The sequence below is a fragment of the Stigmatopora nigra genome, chromosome 11, assembly GCF_051989575.1.
Source record: "Stigmatopora nigra isolate UIUO_SnigA chromosome 11, RoL_Snig_1.1, whole genome shotgun sequence".
NCBI lineage: Eukaryota > Metazoa > Chordata > Actinopteri > Syngnathiformes > Syngnathidae > Stigmatopora > Stigmatopora nigra.
Window position 1 is genome coordinate 7,997,910 of NC_135518.1, and position 20,648 is coordinate 8,018,557.

The 20,648-nt window shown below is 41.3% G+C and overlaps 1 protein-coding gene across 8 annotated transcripts in view; it reads right to left on the reverse strand.

Moving 5' to 3' along the window:
• LOC144204183 (histone deacetylase 4-like) overlaps window positions 1-20,648 on the reverse strand; it is a 61,319-nt gene that overhangs the window by 11,904 nt on the left and 28,767 nt on the right. For 5 of the 8 annotated variants that reach the window (XM_077727995.1, XM_077727996.1, XM_077727997.1 and 2 more), the window contains 18 exons: window positions 20,080-20,230; window positions 19,887-20,007; window positions 19,624-19,742; window positions 15,971-16,099; window positions 15,796-15,902; window positions 15,230-15,349; window positions 14,639-14,855; window positions 13,855-14,066; window positions 11,924-12,166; window positions 9,794-9,983; window positions 9,451-9,584; window positions 9,037-9,139; window positions 8,008-8,054; window positions 6,412-6,519; window positions 4,538-4,593; window positions 4,252-4,339; window positions 2,938-3,057; window positions 2,765-2,862 (listed from right to left, as the gene is read on the reverse strand). In XM_077727995.1, coding sequence (XP_077584121.1) covers window positions 2,765-2,862; window positions 2,938-3,057; window positions 4,252-4,339; window positions 4,538-4,593; window positions 6,412-6,519; window positions 8,008-8,054; window positions 9,037-9,139; window positions 9,451-9,584; window positions 9,794-9,983; window positions 11,924-12,166; window positions 13,855-14,066; window positions 14,639-14,855; window positions 15,230-15,349; window positions 15,796-15,902; window positions 15,971-16,099; window positions 19,624-19,742; window positions 19,887-20,007; window positions 20,080-20,230 — 2,363 coding nt within the window. The remainder of the gene's footprint in view (window positions 1-2,764; window positions 2,863-2,937; window positions 3,058-4,251; window positions 4,340-4,537; window positions 4,594-6,411; window positions 6,520-8,007; window positions 8,055-9,036; window positions 9,140-9,450; window positions 9,585-9,793; window positions 9,984-11,923; window positions 12,167-13,854; window positions 14,067-14,638; window positions 14,856-15,229; window positions 15,350-15,795; window positions 15,903-15,970; window positions 16,100-19,623; window positions 19,743-19,886; window positions 20,008-20,079; window positions 20,231-20,648) is intronic. The other 3 variants (XM_077727991.1, XM_077727993.1, XM_077727992.1) reach the window with 2 other exon arrangements.

Below are 20,648 nucleotides of genomic sequence, written 5' to 3' on the forward strand. Positions count from 1 at the left end.
CACCAAATTATAACCCTACACTAGGAACGCTACACCACAACACCCATCGCTACCACAATATAACATTCGTACAGCTGTTTCGGCAAGGAACAAAGTAGGATTAGGGGCTTTTTGGTATTCACAGTTTGGGTATTTTATTGCATTGGCCAAACCTTGGAAAACAAACAGTTGTGGAAAGAAGATTAAGGATTACAATGGGGGAGACAATTACAGGGCCATCTGGAAAAATATTGAAAATGCTAGAAAAGTTGATTTACTGTATTTGCGAAGGATAACCTCTCGTCGACAAGTCCCTATGTGAGTGTCACAGCAAGGAGTTTCCCTTATTGTTTTCCGGTTATACTGCTTTAGTCAATAATGTGCAAATCCCAGGTGCACAAAATATAGTATTTAGAGATATCCTATTTCACAATTTGTTATTTACAAATACAAATTAACCTGTTAAAATTCATACATACGTAAAACAAAAATTTAGAACAGTATTACTGTTTGACATTTCTGTCGATTTTCTGCAGGCACAAACATTTACGGTACTATGAGAGTAGTCAGAAAGTAAATGCAATGAATGACTTCGAGTATACGTTGGCACCCTCCATTCCATCAACCACTAAACAACTCGGCCTTTTCCCATTGCGACTTCACCACATGTGCTAATTTGGACCGGCACGCGACACAAAAGGAAAACCTTGACCGCCACGTTTACTCGGAACTATCCCGTCCACCTCTTCCAACCTTGACTTGAGAAAATTCTGGTCCAGATGATAAAAACAGCTGCTGTGATGCCTTGCCTCCCACCCCACCGGAAAGAAATTGGAAGTAAGAGGCTACAGCAATCATTTTGCAAACTGGCATTGGGGGTCTGAATTTTTAAGGAAGACAAATAGATGAATAAAATGGCAGGCTTCTCATTTTCTGATTATTTGGTGGTGTGCACTCATTAAAGGGATTTTGGTGCCATTGGGTCGCTAGACATTCAATTCATTATGAATGGGAGGGGCAAATAAACATTCATTCGTGAACGAGGACATAGATTGTGGACGTAGATCAAGAGTAGATTAGAGCGTAAAATCAATAGGCGGAAATGAGTTTCCTTCACACAGTGGCTGAGCTGAGCCTTAGAGATAGGGTGAAGAGTTGAGTCATCGTGAGGGACTGGGAGTAGAGCCGAGTCTACTCCATGGTGAGAGAAGGTGGTCCGGGCATCTGGTGATGATGCCCTCTAGACGCCTCTCTTAGGGAATGTTTCAAACATGCCCAACTGGAATAAAATGACACACTGAAGGGATTACATCCCGCAGATGGCCTGGGAACACATTGGGATTCTCCCAGATAAATTGGTAGAAGTGGCTGGGGAAAGGGGTGCAAGGGTCTCTTTGCTGAGGGTGCTGCCCCTGCAACCCTTCAGATGAACAGAAATTTGTACTGCTATATGTGGGCCTATTTAATTATTTTTTTTGTAGTTTGTACAAAAAAGCTGCTTTGGTATGAAGTGTACACCTGAAAGCTGCCAATAGAAAGTGAAATTTCAAAAGCTACAGGGCTTCCCTCTTCGTTCATAAAAAAGTAGAGCAGAGTAGGCAATGAGAGAGCGACAAAAAAAGGGAAAGAAAAAAAAATCACTCACACGCATACTCACACTTCAAAGCCATGTCATCTGGCTTGGCGGAGGGCTGTTTTGAATTAAGTTTAATTCTCCTCCCCTCTCATTGAGCAAGTGAAAAGTGGTGAGAGAGAGAGAGAGTGAGAGAAAGAAGGAGTGAGCAAGAGAGAGAGAGAGAGTTGCTTCTGGTTTTCATTAGAAGCAATATTCTTATCTTTTTCTCCATGCTTTTCTTGCGGCTCAAATATGATCCCCTCAAAAGCAACGTGGCACAGGCCAAAGGTAGGAGAGGAAGGTATGGGGCTAGAAGGCATGCATCCCAAAAACAAAGTGAAAAAGGGGGGAAAAAAAGATGGAGAGAGGTTGACATTATAATTCAGTTATCCCGAATTATGTTCTCTCTACCTGAATACTTTGAAATAAACGTACTCAGTCTTAATATACATATAATTAGATAGAGTTGATGGGTAAATTTGACCAATGACTGCTATCCTATTTGCAGAGTTAAGTTATTTACATGGATAATTTCCACTGCAAAGCAACTCCCACCTGCCGTGTCCTATTTTCCATGGAGTACATTCTCCCAGGTTTGAGCACTGCCAGTCCACACATTATATTAACTGCATTCCTATGTCGGGCTATGTTGTTCTTATACTTTGGTTAGGGTGTTGTTTTTTCTCTGGCCCCTCTCAACCGTTGTTTTGTCTAAACACATTTGACAAGGAAATATGACCCTGACTGTACAGCATCCTTTCTATGATAATGTTGCGGTTTGGAATGGTGATACTTGATCGCCTCGTGTTGCTAAGGTGGCCTTTGGGTGATAACTGCGTCAGTTACATAAATAGTGTGACATCATACCAGAAACACACACACACACACGTGTTCTTCCCATTATCTTCCCACTGAATGGAAATGACAATCCTAACATTGACCAATCAACACATTGCTTGTCAATAGATTATGTGCCAGAAAGCTGCTAAAAGACATTTGACACTTGGTTTGATATGGTGTGTGAATCCATTTGGCTTGTTTTCAGAGAGCGCTGAAGCCAAGCTTTTAGTTTGTTGAAACATTTTCATGAGAGTTGTTCTTAATTTATTTCATCTAATAAAAAAAAAAAGCATTGTTCAAGGCAGAGTCGTGTTTCCAGCAGATCCTTACCGGAATGCGGCCAAGTACTCTGCATCGCCCATGGGAGGTTCAAGTCCTCCAGTGAAAGCCATGTTCACATTGAAGCCAGTACCAGGACCGCTGCCAACCTTGAGTCAGTCATCATTTCATTAATGCTTTGTTCAAAATGGCCACTGTTACTCGGAAAGTGTCAAGAGTGCTACCTCGTCAGGGGCTCCACTTCCAGGGAAAAAGTTGCCATCGTCATAGCGATGCAGTGACAGGTATAGAACACTGGGGTCCGTGTAGAAGGCCTGCTGAGTCCCATTGCCGTGGTGAACATCCTGGTTATTGAAAGAAATAGTCGGGTTAACTCAAATGAGAAAGTCCTTGAGACAAGCATCAATATACTTCATTCCAAGGGGTGCAGCTGAGAAACTATTTCTGCCCATATTAAATTATGCTGGCACAAAAATGTGTGGTTTATAGCCCTTCAAGAACAATTGCATGAATGTACTTGTCGGAATTCGTCAAAGCCCTGCAATTTTGACTAAAAAGCCTACTTCAAAACAAAATGACAGACTTGGTGTTCAATTTCAGGCCATTTCAGGGTTCTTGAGACTTTGTAAAGATATCCAATTCTATATTGATCAGTCAAACTGGTATTTGGTGGGAATGTTTTATGCTTTCTGCCTTCTAAAGAACAGCCAAGTTCTTGTAAGACAGTAAAAGTGCTGTCGGAGTACTTTTATGGCTTAATATTTACACAATAAGTACATTTTAGGGGCACCTGTTTTGATCATAACTCCATGAACCACAATCCAAAATGTGTTCAATTCCTAGACGTGCTCAAGCACTTCAATGATACTAAACAGGAATTCCAAATGAGATGTAAAATATGATAAAAAAAATGTAGGGGAAAAAAAGGAAAACAAAAGGGAAATGCTGAAATACAGATCATTTAAAAAAAGGATTGTCAAGAATATGGTGTCTATTAAAAGACTCTTGTCAATTACAGAAGAATGTTTTAATACAGCAAATCCAAAAATGTCCCTGTTGTCTGGTGGCAGAGTGGCACGATAATGTTCTGGCGGAACAACTTGTCCTGCCATAGACAGACAAAGAGACGGATAGAGAGGAAATGAAAAGGTCCTTCAAAGCGTTCTGAGAATAGCCACGAGCAGGACAAGCCGCACTCCACCTAGACAAAACCACGACTTTGTCATGCACTCTTCAAAGTGCTTTGGACGACATGTCCTGCGAGGACCTTTACCAGTCATCTGTCGCAGGGATTGTTTTGTGGGGTGACACGCAACACAACAGACAGAAAAAACCTATCCAAAAAGCAACAGGTTCGTTCACTGAGTGACACAAAACTCTAGTGTAATCCAATAATTGTTTTTTTTCTTTGTAAGATTATGTATCTTATATATAACTTGCATAAACAGAGAACAACTGGTCAATTTTCTCATTTCCTTCGTGTGCTCGCGAGCCAATCGGGCAACCCAAAAGTTTTGCATGTTTTCTGTGGCACTCACCCAGTCCACAATGAGGATCTTGCTGACACTGAGCCTCTGCTGCAGGAGTTTGGCTGCAATAGCCACCGAGTTGAAGTAACAGAATCCCCTGAGGATGGAGTCAAGTCACATAGTATATATAACATTTGAAGAACTGGAATTATGACTTGTTTTGTTTTCCTTTTGATACAAACATTACCCTAAAGTACTTGCTCAGTGTAGTAATGGTACACATTGTGTCTTGGAATTTTTAAAAAACAATAGTGTAGTAAGGCCTTTGTTATGGCTTTCATTGATTTTGACTTACATGGGAGTGCTCTCCTCCGCATGGTGGCCAGGTGGTCGTACGACTGCAAAACCGTTCTGTCACAACACACAAGAATAAAGTTTTTAACCAAACGTCTCGTCGCCATGTTTCCACAATACGACTTTATGGTTGGCAAACATGTACAAAAACACCCCGGCACACTTTTTTCCCACAAAGACACATTTTTACAAGCGCACACACAGCAGAATGAGTTAAAAGCATTTTTTCTTCTGCTTGGAGGCAAGTGCTTTTGGGGGACTCCCAGCGCTATATGGGGACATGAGATAAATGTCCAGGGTGATGTTAAGTGAGGCAAGATGGACTAATGATGTTGAGCCAGCTGCTGTGGATTAGTAGCCAGTCGGGAGATTAGCGGATAGACAACTTGTACAGCTGGCTTTAAAAAGCCGGCCGTACGACTCGGTGGATGAGACACGTTGGTGACGATTATTTTTCTAAGTAGCAGAAAAATAGCCACACATTGAAAGCTTACATGGAAACAAAAACACGTGGACGCGAGGGAGTGTGCAGTCGCAGGTGTGGGAAGACACAATTTACGGCATCCTGCGGCGCTGACAGTTGTTAGCGCAGGTGGAATTTGGTCATCGGGCTCCTCGGATGACCATGTGGGGAAGCCCGTGTGTATGTGTTAAGATCGGGTTAAGCTGAGGGCAAGTCAATAAGGGCCAACTTTAACCCCCAAATTCATAATACTCACACTAGATGTGCACTTTTACGTTTAGATGAAAACAATGCAATAATATTACTGTCCAATATAATATGCAAATAAATAATGCAATATAATTGTTGTGTCAGTATGTACTATTTTACAAACACATCAGTCTAGTTTTTGAAACCACATTCACAAATTTCTGGGAAAAATGAATGGATTTGTTAAAAAAGATAAGACCCTCCATATTTTCTTGCTGATTATTAAAGAACAAAGAACGTAGCATTGGTGTATATTAAATATTTGGCATTACAGAGCTGGCTGTTCTGAAACTTCAATGAGGGGTTAAAATATGCAGTTAGAAAAAAAAAGTTTTTTTTTTTTTTTTACTGTAATTCTAATTACAGCCTCGTGTGAAAGTAAAAAAGAAGAAATGTATCTGGCCAACTACCGTCGCTTTGAATCGAGCCATTAGTCTGCGGCATGCGGGTACTACGCTAACGGCAAGTGCCAAGTCTGCTCGGCAGGTGGTTGCCGAGTCGGGCCAATAAATCTGGCCAGTTAGTCGGAACCGTAAGCGTCTGTGAGGGCCTCAGTGCTGCATGGCGACATGCTGGGTTCAAATAGTAAGCAGTCACTCGCGCAGCAGACAAAAGGAAGGCTGGCCGGTGGGCACCGTGGGATGGGCGACTTCTAGTCGGGTGGTGTGTTTGGGTTCCAGTACATTTATGTTGCAGCTGTCTCATAAAAGACGCTAACACAAATAATCCAATATCCACATATTAGGCTTTCAACGCTCCACAGGAGTAAATGTCAGTGGTTCATGTCTGTGTTTTGGAAAATTGAGAAACTGTGTGTCATGATTGTGATAAAAGCCTCTTGTAAAAAAAAAAAAAAAAAAAGACTGATGTTATACTCAAACCATGGCTGAGTCAATGTCACATCTGTAATTGATAATTACCTTGACATAATAGGCATTTCTTAGCTTTATTTAGATTTTTCTGGGGAAAAAAAGATTGTATTCTTTTCTAAGGTATGTTCATTGCCTGTATTGTCATACATCAAAATATTCAGCACCTCTTAAAAGACACACCTAGACTTATTACTACCATCTACACATTTGAGTGATGTAGTTTCCTTCATTAACCAAGGCCTCCAAGCACATCTTTACTAAAAGCACAACTTTAGGTAAGAGTAGACGAACCTTCAGCTCTCCCGACGCCACTTTGAAGACGAGCTCCACTACGGAGCCAACAGCCAACCGAGCCGCACTGGATGAATGAACTTCATTCCAAATGGTGTCGCTGTCCACCTGTCATATCACAATAAAGTATGGTAAAATACATGGAGATGGCATCAAATAACGCACATACGCAAACACTCCTCCAAAACAGATTGCTAACAAAAACATGCTTGATGATGTCTATAGCCTCCATCAGGAAGTGCGGAGAGATAAACATGGATAGAAGGAACTGGCAGAGGAAAAGAGGAATTTTGATTTGTGTGTCATTGTGTTTGGACATTACACACAAACACATGTGAGGTGCTTAATGCCAGAGTTCTGCTGCGGCTTTCAAATATAAACTCAAAGCGTTCCACCGTCAATACGTCGGGTGAAGACTGGCAGGCTTTCTTTGTAGATATCAACTATTTTTAGCAAATCAAACACAAATTTAGACAGTTCTACTGGGAACTTTACAATCTGTTTGTATATCAGTCGGCTAACAGTTGGTGTTGTACATTCAAGACCGGACTCGGTTCAAGGCAAATTTTAACGTTCATGGTTTGATCTATAACACGGTTCCCGAAAGTTTTGCTCAGTCCTTTTGTTTCGTTCTTAATCAACATGATCTTAGCTTAATATCAGTAATTGCTGATTTCGGGAAACATGAAGCTGACTGTTTTCATTTCACCGCAAATGTTCACCGAAAGACAAATATATACAAAATAAAGAAAATGAAAACTGTGAATTACATTCAAGTCACGTTGTGTTCCCTTGAGGAAATGTGCAGCAGGTAAAAAAAAAACGTGGGAGCGTGCTGGTATGATGAAATGATGTTTCTCCACAGGCTGACAGCATAATTTTAACCGCTCTTTTCCTCTGTAAGCGAGTGTGCATTTTGTATGCATGTGTATGACAGGAAGACAACAATTTAGCCCCATTTGCCGTTATAAAGAGCAGAACTGAGCTCTGGCTCTTATTGTTCCCACCACAGCGAGCCGTAAAGGCCCGCGGGAAGGATGAAGGGAGGGAGGAGGTCAGAAAGGGGAGATGGAGCAAAAAGAGAGAGAGAGAGTGGACGAGATTCCGATACACCCCCTCCCCAAAAAAATGAAGAAAGATTAATTTAATGCATACACTAATGCAAAGCTAGGACAGGCTTTTTAAATTTAGGCAATAAACCAAATTATTCTTCAAGTCATATCCTAATACTCTGCTAGACAAACAAAACACACACGCGTGCACGCACACACCTCGTATGCGCAACACATCTGGTTACAATTACAAACACAGCGGAAAGGCCAGCAACAGCTTTTGTTGCCTCCGGCGCAAGAGAGGCGGTGTTTGTGAGTTGGAATGGAATTATTATTGAGGCAGGGGACACAAGAGTGAGTGGGCATTGCAATTTAAGTCGATTTGTTTATCCCCAAAACAAACAAAAAATAAATTGGGATATTCGAATGTTTTAGTTGATGTTGTTTTGGACACTGACTTGTTATAGGTCACTTCTTAACCTGATCAATTTTGGGCTTTTTTTGTAAAAAGGTGAGATTCATATATAAATAGTTAATGACTTACCCCAATGCCTCCACAGGGTAATCTTACAAACATGGGACTGATAGAACCTGGAACAAAGAAAAAAGGAATAGATTGATGTTCTTATATGTCAATAATGGTGCCCAAAAATGTACAAGATAACATGAAACGACAGCTTATGCTTTAGCAGACAATTTAAATACCAGGGAAAGCTGAAAAAGTGCAATACCCTATATAAATGGAAAGCAGGACAACATTGATTTAAAAAAAAAAAACTGGCCCTCAAAACCTCAATCAAATTTTATTCTGTTTTGCTTATAAGTCATGTAGAGGTTGTTTTTGTGTGTCTTGTTAGGCTAGACTCAATTTATGGTCCAAAAGGTACTGGACAAGAGATATATTTTGTTTGAACCCCTTCTCTTCAAGGTAATAAATAATAAAATATATATATCTATATAAAGGAGGAAGATTCACTTCCCTGGTGTTTAAGCCCTAATAATAATAACACATGGCTAAAGAAGAGCGCGGTTTAAGCCAATAAATATGTCCCTGCTTTTGCGTGCAAAATTGCTGCATAGCTAGCAAAACTCTACATTTGACAATGTGATGTGTGGCGGCAGTGAGTAAAAGCATGCAAGGCCACTCCTTGGCTGAAGAAAGGAGGGGTGTCGGGTGAAAAATCACATCAATGGGGGCTTTTTGGAAACTCACAATTGTGGAGGATTGGTCTCACAAAAATGCAACAACAAAAAAACGTGAGTGTATAATAAAGAAAACACAACATGAGGTGTTAACAGCGAGGCAAAAGCATCTACTTGTGTGATTTTATAATATAATATTATGAAAACAAAAATTTTGCTGTCTGCATTCAAATAGCATGGAGTCCCATCCAACTTAGCAATGTATAAGATTGGTACCTCGATTAGATATTAAATGGCCTAATATTTCAAAAAATATTGAAGAAGCATGTTTCTTTATAAAGATAATGTACTTTTTTGATTTTTTCTATCTATTACTTTCCCCCCCTTTGCGATAAATCATCCCATTCAAAAGAAAATAAATGTTACTGACAGTCCAATTTCTGCCGCAGTGGGTTTGTTCCATAGAGCAAAACATGAGCTTCTGAGTGGACCGTCTGAAGTTCCTCAAGGGTGGCTTTCCTTCCCCGGATACACTGGACACCAGAAAGACAGGAAGAAAGGAGAAGACATGAGTCAACGGCTTGTTTCTCCATGTCTATCCATTTCTTAGAAAATAACGTATGATGGTACACAAGAGTATTGAAGCGAACATAGTATTACTTAAAGTTGGGCAGGTGGGCGGTGAGGCAAGGTCTGCTTATGTCATTTGAATTTGAGGAGGGTATTACTAAATCTCCATCTATTTGAAGGCTGAATGCAGAAATGGGAGTTCAAGGCCGTTCGGGGAAATAACTGACGAAACACTTCCCCCTGTTGGAGAAAGTCAATGGAACGGATGCCTTACCTCGCAGTGTCCTCTGAGTCCCGTCTCCTGGAGACGTGACCAGATGCTCTGGATGCGACCCGCGTGTTCTGGGTGGCTGTTTGTATTGCCGCACATACACTGGTGCTTTTGCATCAATGAGTCGTACACCAGCCCTGATTGGTAAAAACAGCAATAATTCAACATCAGGGATTTTACATGAGCACGACAGGTATGACAAAATGTGATGACAATGGATGTTCAATAAATTTGATCACTGTGTTCAAAAGGATGACCGTAAATGCCACTAAAATAGGATAGTTTAATGGCAGCCCTGTATAAATTGGAGAGAATCAAAATCACTAATGTTTTCTTTTCAACAGACCTGTAGTGAAGCGAGGCTTGACCACCGGCTCAGGCACCATCATGGGGAAGGAGGACGAGGCCGGAGACGACTGCGCCCTGGAGAGCGGACGGTGGGTCGCCATGTTGATCGACAACCCGGCCGCTTCCATCGATGCCCGGTAACTCCGCAATTGCTGAATACGTTGTTGCTCCAACAGCAGGGCCTGCTGCTTTCACATGATACACAAAAGCATACAAAACATTTTAAAGTGAGGCATAGTCATCCTGACAATTATGGGCATAATTACAATTTTACCATCAGGTGACCAAAGAATTACATTTTTTTTTCTAGGAAGCCTTAACTATTAACTAATAAATAAACTTTTCCACATTGCCTCCATTTCTCCTTCTTGTGAACTTCAGACAGAACCTATCGTGCTCTTTATGTAACACTCTATTGTGCCACAAGATGGTGATAAATCTGTGGTTGGTTTTTGGGGGGTAGGCATTTGAGCCCCTCAATTGCAACAACCAGAACTGAAACCCTGTGTATTTGTTTTAGATGATGTAAAGTGACTTTACAGTGGAAATAAAACATTTGATCCCTTAATCGCTACCGGCCCACTCAGTCCAAACAGATTGGACTAGGTCCAAAAGAGGAGATGCTTTAGCACCATCATTATTGGCTGTGTGTACCTCCCTGGGTGATACGGAAATGGGTTTAAAATTAGATTCAATTTCTTTTAGCTGTACTTGACTCTATATTTAACATTTTACTATTATTATAAAGAATAAATATTAAGAAAAAATAAATTTAACGTATTAATATAATGTATATATTTGCTGAATCCCTCCCTGCTTTCTTCTTTAGACTTTCTGTCATAACAGAATGGGGAGGGCAAACTCTCCCTTTTACCACTAGATGACGCCTTGAGTACAAATTCCAAAAGTGAGATTCCAGATGGCGACTTCTAAACTTGATGTATGAGGTTGAAAGAACACATTTGAAAAAGTTGTTGGAAAAGCAGGCAGTTCCAAAGAACACAAACTGTGAATTTGGTGCAAATTCAATGCAAGCTGCTTTAACAGTGAAAATAAATCATCGGTGTGGTTGAGCAGCATTCAGACTACTATTAGAATACACTTGCTCCTATTACTGTATAAGGCACTGCACTGAAACATTAGCCAATATTGGTGCATGCCAGGATGCTCTTTCCACTCCGCGGGTCGTCAACCGCTGGTGTGTTCCCATCCCGATAGGCGTGTCCGCTTACACTACGGGCGCCACGGCGACAGCCAGAGCAGCGTCTGATTGGATTTGGCTGAGGGTGGGCGAGACAGGAACCGCACGCATCGTTCTGACTGCATTAAGAGAAAGCGCCTGCTAAATGGTAAGACTTTATCACGGGAGTTTTACAAGCTGTTGTGCATATAAAAACAGCTCTAATATTAAAAGCACAATTATAGGTGGGAGATGGTTGGCATGTCCGCCTCGCAGTTCTGAAATTAAGGGTTCAATCCCTAGCGGCTTCCGACTTTCCCGTGTGGAGTTTGCATGTTCTTTCCGCGCATGTGTGGTTTTTCTCGGGGTAGGTCAGTTTACTCCCAAATCTAAAAAGATGCATGGTAGGCTAGTTGAAGGCTCTAAATTGTCCCTATGTATGTCTCTATGGGGCCCTGTGATTGGCCGGCAATGAATTCAGGATGTCCCCACCCTGAGACTGCCCATAATTAGCTGGGATCGGCTCCAGCACCCCATGACCCTTGTGAGGATAAGCGGTAAGGAAGATGAATGAGCTAATATTTACACAATGGCTGCCATGGATGACAATAGATGTCCAATCCATTTGAATTGGCAAAGATGCCAGTTCTCCCAGTTCAAATGGATTGCTCCTCCATCGCTGTCAATGGCGACTGCTGAGTTGACCGTGATGGATCACACCGTGCGGCTCTCTTACGTAATCTTATCGAGCAAAGAAATGTCAAGAAAAATTGTGTGATTGCGGTGCCTTATTGTCCATCTGTCACGACTGTCTAGTTGCTCCCACTGACTTCCTTTATGAAAAAATAATCACTCCAACATTCATCAGTGGGAAGTGAAAGAGAAAGACAAGCCGTCTCAGTATTACACAACCAGACCGACGAGTAGAATTCAACTAGTTGGTCTTACCTGTCGGAAGAGCAGCTCCTGCTCAGCTTGCTTGTCCTCCTGTTCATGAGGGTCAAGAGGCTCCTGCTTGATGGCAATGGAGGAAGAGGACGGAGAGGAAGATAGTGAGGAAGAGGAGGACGAGAGCGCCTGGTGCTCCCTTAGCTCCTCTTCCGTCTCCTCCGGGTGACTCTGGTGTTGCCTCGACGACACGGACGGAGGCGAGCAAGCGGCTGAGTTCTGTTCGCCCGGTTTAGACATCATCTGAACAGGAGAAAAAAAATGTGGGAAGTTAAAGCAAAAAGGGGAGCGATTTATGATAACATTTACCAAAAAGCAGCAGTCTGACAAATATAGTGACAATTTTCAAAAAAATTGGACTCTAATATAACTGTATAGATTTGCCTCAATTAAGCTTAATGCTAACAAACAGTGCAACACAATTGACAAACTGCATTGCTGTCAAGGTTTTAAAGTTAAGGTTGTTGGATATAAATCAAAAATAAATTACATAAAGATGTGATGTTAAAGTTTCCAGCTTTTAAACGTTCAGTTAGAATTTGAATTATTATTTTAATATATCACAGCACCATATCTAATACAGCATATATTTTAAAGTACTGTTGTACTTTTTAGTATATTTTCAGTGACTATTTACAGTAATTCATGACATTAAATTGATTAAATTGCAAACTGACGGCACCACATACAATATGCATATGACATCATCATTAAGTATACAAATTATAAAGCATCATATATATGCCGAATAAATACTGCGTTCCCTAGTACAGTGATAGCTTGAGGAAAAAAGGAGTCTCTGAGAAAAATTAGCGGCAAGGACAAATGATTAAAGAACTTTACCTGTTATTTCACCACTAATAATGACAAACAAGCTAAAACATTCGTTATCAACCAAAGCAGACATGTTGTCAGAACTTGTTTGTTTCACCAGAGAATGTCTGTGTTCTGTTTTAAATTATGTATGGCTAACATGTCTGGGCCTGTGAGAAAGGAAAAACACTGAGCAAACCATATCAGGGCTGGCGAAAAAGACACAAGAGGAAGTAGGCGGAAAGAGAGATTTTGTTTAAAGAGCCTTTCACGAGTTTGAGGCCTTCGACTGTCATCGGGCACCTTGTGTTGGTCAGTAGTGCAGTGGATCGGTGTTTGTGCATGGAACACAAACGCTCGCGCAAGCGTGTACACCCGCATAGAAAGACACACACATACACACTTGGCTGGCATATTGCCCAGGGAACAGTTCATTGACGTCAAAGCGCAGGCTCTTGCCTCATCCCCGTCTCTCTTTTCCAAACAAACTCAAAACAGCCGTTTACTCTCGCAACACTGATTCACACTCGTCCTTGCCACCTCTGTCTTCTCATTCTCGGTTTTCTCTCCCCTCGCTTGACCATTGTGAGTCATTGAACGAGCCAGTTGAACTGAGAAAAGTAAAATGGAATGATTTGCAATACTCTATATATTCGCATGAACGTACACTATTCAAGTGTACAATGGACATGTTAAAATGTATTAATGAAATCATCCATGGTCTTTTCTGACTAAGCATTTATCAACAATATATGCTAATGTATCCTCCAGGTAATTAGCCCCACACATGGATTCACACTAAACAAGCCGTCCCTCGCCATAAAAGCCGCCATGTCTCATTTACACCTCACACATAGTGTCCATACGCACATCGCAGCACCACACACGCCCACAATGATTACGATGAGTCACGTTTCCTGGAAGCTATACACGGAGGCAGCATCGCTGGGAGAACTGTTGCCGTGGCGACCAAGAGAACACACGCACGCAAGAAACACTAAGGAGACTTATGATTGCCCGCTGTGCATTCTTATATGGAGACATTGGAAAGAGCTTCTAAAATCTTCCACAAATAGTCAGAACGGAGTGAGCAAACTACTTCAACATTGCAATTTTACCTTGTTGATAATGTGCTGCTGATGCTGAAACTGTTGTTTGTGCTTTTCCAGAAACTGCTGGTGCTGTTGCTGGACCACCAGTTGCTGCAGGGCCTGGGCCTGAGCACATTGCTGCTGCGGGAGGGGCGCTGACTGGGTTCGACCCAGAGGGTGGTGGCCCCGCGCCAGCTTGGAGATAGAAGCCGACGGGAGCGGTAGGCCATTTAAGCCCACTGCGGGACACATAAGCAAAAGGAACAAATGAAGGCGAGCTACAGAAAGTAGCTAGAAATATGTCCTTTTCATTCATTCATGTTCATTCCTTTCCAAAATGCTTATTCTCATAAAGGTCGCAGGGGGTCCTGGAGCCGAGCCCAGCCAACTATGGACACCGGGCAGGGGATACACACTGAATCGCTGGCCAGCCAATCGCAGGGAACAAGGAGATGAACATTATGAAGTGATTTAGAGTGTTAAACCAGCCATGTTTTTGGTATGTGGGAGGAAAATGGAGTACCTGGAGAAAACCCACCCAAACTTGGGAACAACACACCCACCTGGGATTGAACCTGCGACCTCAGGAATGTAAAGTTAATGTGCTAGCCACTCGCTCACCGGGCCGCCTGTCTTTCTCATTTTCTGACACATATTTTCATTTTCAGGAGTCTCTCCCGCATGTTACTGTAATTGTCCAGGCCCATTTCTGTCCACAATCCTAATACTTGCAAACTATTTGAATTCACGCAAGCGACAGTTCAGGGTTAATCCCTGCCGCGAGTACAATTGTACTACAGTGAAGACTGACCCATTGGACTGTGGCTCTGCTCCAACAGCACCATGTGTTGCAGGAGGGGGGCATGGCCAGCTGCGCCGCTGGCCACCCCCTCTCTGTCCAGACCTGAAGATGCCAAGTAGGCAGGCAAGTGGGCAGCCGGCAGGAAAGGGGGAGTTAAAGGAATGCCTTTCTGTGAGGAGGCGGGTAGCGCCAGCCGGCTCTCGGCATCTTGATGTCCTGATATTGACTACAAAAAAAGAGAGAGACGCATGGGCAGACGTTGTTGGGACACAAAAGGAAATCGGATCAGACATAAAAGGAAATAAAAGCATTCAACAACCAAAACAATTTTCTATTGGGTATACTAAAAAGCCTATTTCATAATCATTGAACAGCTATAAAATTGGTTCATAATGGTGTGCATTATCGATGGCTAATTGATTGTCAAATGATTCCACAAGTATTATCTCAATCTTTCATTAGGACCAACAAAATTTTGATTAAAATTTTCTCTCTGCGATGCACATGATTTACTTTCGCGGGCCACAAAAAAATGAATAGGTGGCCGGTTTGAGTTTAACAGTTATAAAGTAGACACGTGGTGTTGATGAGACTACTCACATGGTTTCCCGGGCATGTCGCTGGCAGTCCCAGTGTAATGTTGGGTAGCGAAGGGGACGTGTAAAGTGAGAGATGGCTGACAGAACCGTCCCTTGAAACTAGACGCTGAAGCAAGGAGGTCTGAATGGACACACACACAAAAAAACGTTGGCACTTTTTGAATTAGTGTATTAATTTTGGTCTGTGCAAATATGGCTTAAGGTACTACTACAGTAGATCTTGGAAGTTTTCTTGGATTGTTTTATTCTGGTAAATTGGCCATTGCTTTGGGTAATTTTTATGATGGGAAATATATTGAACTGGCTTAGCCACATTAAGCTTATATGCATTTTGCCTTGTTTGTATTACCCAAGCGGTCAGGTTATGTTGACATCTGTCGAATTTGATCGTATGCTTAAATCCAAAGATTGTTAAGGTAAAAAACTTTTGTAGAACATTGCAAAAGTGGAGCCATGTTTGTGTATGTTTGTATTTGCACATTCTTTGTTTGATGGGCAAAATGCCACCCTCTCTGTAAGCTCGACAAGTAGTCACATGTGTAGATGAGCAGTGAAAATGGGAGTTACCTCTCCCGGGCTGCTGGAAATGTGAACGCCGTTCTCATGGGGGATGTTACCGGAGCTGTTGTTGGGGGAGCTTGGACCTGAACCGGGGGCGCTGCTGCATGCAGAGTCTGACAGGAAGACCGAGCGGTTAGAACTTTATTGAAATTGCAACTTTTCAAGGGCATTTGCTACTCACCGGCGATATCAAGGGAACGTTTTTTGGCGGTGGTGACAGGGCCGTCTTTCCGACGGAGGAGAGGGCTGCTCCGCCGCTCCGTCACCTTCTGCTTTAATCGCGAGCGAAGCTTCAAGTTGGGTTCCGAGGCTGGAAAAGAACAAGAGAACTGAATTAAACAAAGACGACCAATCGGGAAAAGGTTTATGCCCGCTTCCAAATGCCCCTTAAGTGACACTGAAATGGCCTCATGTTGAGGTTAAGTGCATGACTCAGCCTTCGGTAGTTTAGGAAAAAAGACTGTATTAGGCTACTGTACAGCTTAAATGGTGGATGCTGGCCAGTCTTGCCCTTTTTCCCTTCACTGTCAGAAAACTCCAAACAGAAGGAGCTTTCTTCTCTTGCAGTGATTTCCTTCTGGTTCATTACTTGACTTGGGAGGTTTATAAAAAACGCTTGACCTTAAAGCTCTTCCCACAGCCTTGTATCTCGTAGGTCCTACTGTATTCTGAAATGGCTCTTTTGACTCATATATGAAGGCTATCCATGTAATTTGTGGAAGTACTGTAAAGGAGTTTGTGATTGCATTGGGATCTTTGGTACGAGGTTGATTCCAAATGTATCTCAATACATGAGTTATGATTCAATGCAAAAATGAAAACTGATTGGATGAGGATTGGGTCTATTTTGGAGGCAATATAATTTCAAACAACACACCGATTGGTTGGCAAAGAGAGATGACTTGAGAGTGTATTGGAGAGGAAAGAGTCAAGGTTCAATTTGTGCACCCTCAGCAATAAAGGACTAGACAAAGTGGACTGGGTACAAAAATGAAGTGCCAAAAAAAACGACAGAAAGAGAAGTGGAGGATTAAAGTGAGGTGGAGGGAGCCGCCAGCACGTTGGTCTCAGGGCACGGTGACTTTGACGGTTGTTAATGCCGACTGGGCAAAAGCGGAAGCCGCTCGCTCACTCTGTGGCCCAGACTGTTGGACTGCTGACATTGGCTCTTTTACACACCTCCATTCTACTGAAGCGCTAATTCTCAACCTCTCTTTTGCCCTTGGCATAACTTTCCCTCTTCATTTTTGTTTTTCAATCTCAGCAATACTTTTTCTAAAAATAACACATGTAGCAAATGTGTCGTTTTCTACATTATTTCAATTTTGTTGTAAGATTCCTCATCTTAAATGCTGTTTTAAATGACAGCAACTAGTCTTCTCAATGATAAGTAGAGACATTTGTAAGTAGATGTACCAATGTCCTATTTTCAAACCTGCTCTTCACAACAAAATCTTAATCAAAATAAAATGTTCATCTCATAAAGTGGATTACACCAATTCCAGGAGAAATGCACTTTAGACTAAAAGAACATTTCAATACATTTCCACTTTATAATAATTTGACATTGATGAGATGATTAGTTCCTTAATAGCAGCACAACAGAGTGGAGAAAATTGTTTCCATTAGGCAAAACATATTGACCAGTTTGTTTGGAAAAAAAAAAAAAGCCCTCCCTGCGCTACCGGAGTCACGCAGGTTGTTCAAAGAAGCGAAGCAGCAAAATGAGTACTAATCAATAGTTTTGCTGTAACTCATGAGTCCAATTCCTGGAAATATCAGCATCGTGTATTGCATTGATTTAGACCACCTTAATTTCTTCAAGCAATTTGGAGGCAAACAAGCCAACGAAAGCCAATCTGCCGCCTAATCACCTTGTTGTTGTTCTAATTTTATATAAGCGTTTCTTCAAAACCAACAATTAGGGACCGAGCCACAACTCCTGTGGGTGTGCATCGTTGTTGTAAACAAAAGCTGGCTGACATTTTTTCCATCTGATGACAACTAAGTAGGCCTTCTTATGACCTGACATTGTTCAAAATGAACTGCATCCATTACTTTCTGATTACAAAACCCATTATGGTTAAAAAAAAAACTGTGGTGGGTGGAGAAAGAAAAAAGGTGGGTTTTTTCTTCCTTATTTACATAATAAATAATTAAATTAAAGCGAATAAGTGCACCATTTTGCATATTTCCAAAGGAATTATCATCATGCTTAAAGGCCTACAATAGAGGTAAAATATGTAGTATAAATTACTATTAAAGTACATCTATAAATAAATGGATGAATGATCAGCATGATGTGGGGTGCTGAATTTGAAGTGCTATTCTGTTATAAAATATACAATACAAAGAATAGACGGTTCTGAAAATACAGGAAAGATTTGCTTAAGGGCATTGCAAATGTGGCATAAAGATAGTAAACCAATCAGTATGAGGTTTTTACTGATTTTTGAGTGTAAGGGAAGTATAATGTCAAAATGCAATGAAATAAAATGTTGAAACTAAGTGTGCATATGAATGTGTGCGCGACAATGACCGAGAGCATTGCGTTGTCCACGTGGGCCAAAAGAGACTTCCTGGAAGTGCATTGAAAGTGTCTCTGTGTTTGCTCAGAGCCAGTATAGCAAAGCCTCTCACAGCTTTTGAACAATGCGTGCCTGTTGCCCTTTGCTGCATGTCTGAGCTCACCAGACAGAAAATAATTTTCAGCATATCTATAATTCATGTGGACGTCACTAAAATGGGTCACCCGCCCAAAACAAAAAAAGACGTCATGCGTGACAGCGGCGCTCGTCAGACGAGCGTATAACTGTGGCGCTCTCTGTTCCTCACTTCCTGTTGAAGACAATTCAGCTCGCTGCCTAGTTGATCTGATCTTGATGCATTTGTCACGTGACCGTTCCATGCATAGTAAATGTTCCATCTTTAAGCATAATTTAGACAAATAAAGCAAACCTTTGAAAAATCACTCTTCTATAAATATGTCATTTTGTTTACTTAGATGGCAAAGTCCAGAGGTCAGTTGACCTCGAGCCAAATGTTCTCTTAACAATTCAATAGCAGGGCAAAATGACACTTATTAGAAAAAAAAAAGAATGTTTGCGCCCCATATTTACTGTTGTATTGTTGTATTTTTAAAACAAAACTTTAAAAATATTGGCCATTGCTTTTTTTTCATTCTTATTGTGTTGTAAACCTCAAATTAGGCTACCAATAAGGCACCCAAACGGCTTAAAATATCCATTCTACTACCATGAGTGATCTATGAGAAGCAGCAAGTAAGTCACTTTGGTTTACTGTCTTTGCTTTAAATATTTAAAATGGAATCCAGGCAAGTTGTGGATAGGAGGGGGAACAAAAATAATACTCTTAACACATACCAAAGTTTCACAACAGGCAGCTAGTTGAATGAGGTTGCGCAATTGGATCACACATAATGAAGTACATCAGACTTCAAAGCAGCATCTTTCAAAAAGGCAAGGACTGATTTGTCCAAACATGGATGGAAAGTAGGGCTGGGCAATATGGTCTAAAAATAAACCATCTTGTATGAATTGAATTTAATGATTGTATTGTCATTATACAAGTATAATAAGATTTAAATGATTTTGACCATTTGAATGAGTATAGGAAAAGAAAACAACTCGAAAGAAGGATGAGTGTCTATTTAAAAGAATAAAATCATCGGTTTTTGAAAAAGAATTCATCTGATTAGCCTCATATGAGGTGCTCTATTGTAAGTGCTTTTCTGTTGTATTATGTCATATTCAATTACTGGGAGACTTGTTATTTGGACTATCTAATGCAAAAAGAAGGGGTTCATATTATTACCTGTTTTGCGAAGTGGAAAGTCATCTCTGGAATCGTACGTGCCCAGCACTGCTTGCTGATAGGCTGACATTATGGCTTGAGGAGGGGAGCTTTGATCCAAAGAACCGTGTTGGGTTTTCCTAAGGAAATACGATAATATTAGAAGATCACTAGTGTCATAGTGAGGTGGTTTTCAAAATATATTACAAGCCCAACCAGTGTATTTTCAACAAAGTTCACTAACTGCTGGTGCTTTCCAACAATTGCTGAGCTCTGACACTCACCTGTACCAGTAGCGTGGATCGTTGGGCAGACAGTGGTTTAAGTTTCTCTGAGCCAGCGCTTTCTTCTTGTTCAGGACAAACTCTTGAAGTCGCATCTTCACCTCAGTGCTGGCCACTGCACCTGAGACAAACACAATGGATATAGAAAAACTCTTTTTTTGTTAAACGGTCATTTTTCATCTAGTTGACTTACTTTCTTGGCCCCGCTCTTTGTTTTTGAGCTGCAGTAACTTGTGCTCCCGATGCTGCTTCTCCAACTGCTGCTCATTGCGCTGCTGCTCCACCTTTCTTTGATGCTCCAACAGCTCTTGCTGATGTTTCAGATTCATCAAATCCTGTTGCTGCTGTTGGAGAGAGAGAGGGAAAGATTGACTAAACTGAGAAATTACATAACGTGCAGTTGGGGGGGTCAATGATTTAAGGATTAGGTTTTAGCTTTTTGCTTGAAAATGCCTCGGCATCAGTTGTGGTTGAGTAGTTTGTGTAAGAAAGTGTTTATTTCCGAGTTATTTTGTCTGAAAAATCAATTCCAAGTTCCCTAATAGCCATCCTTTTCCGAACAAGTTGTCTTGTTGTAGGAAAATGGGTAATTATGTTTTAATAGAAACACTTTATCTTCTTTATTGGCATGTAAAATAATCCAGAACTTTGGACATTTTCTGTCAGACATTCTTTAATGATGTACTTGTAAACCCTATACTTATGGTCAAGTGAATATTTTTCTACAATTCGATATTATTGGTTTGGACCGGCATCATCTAT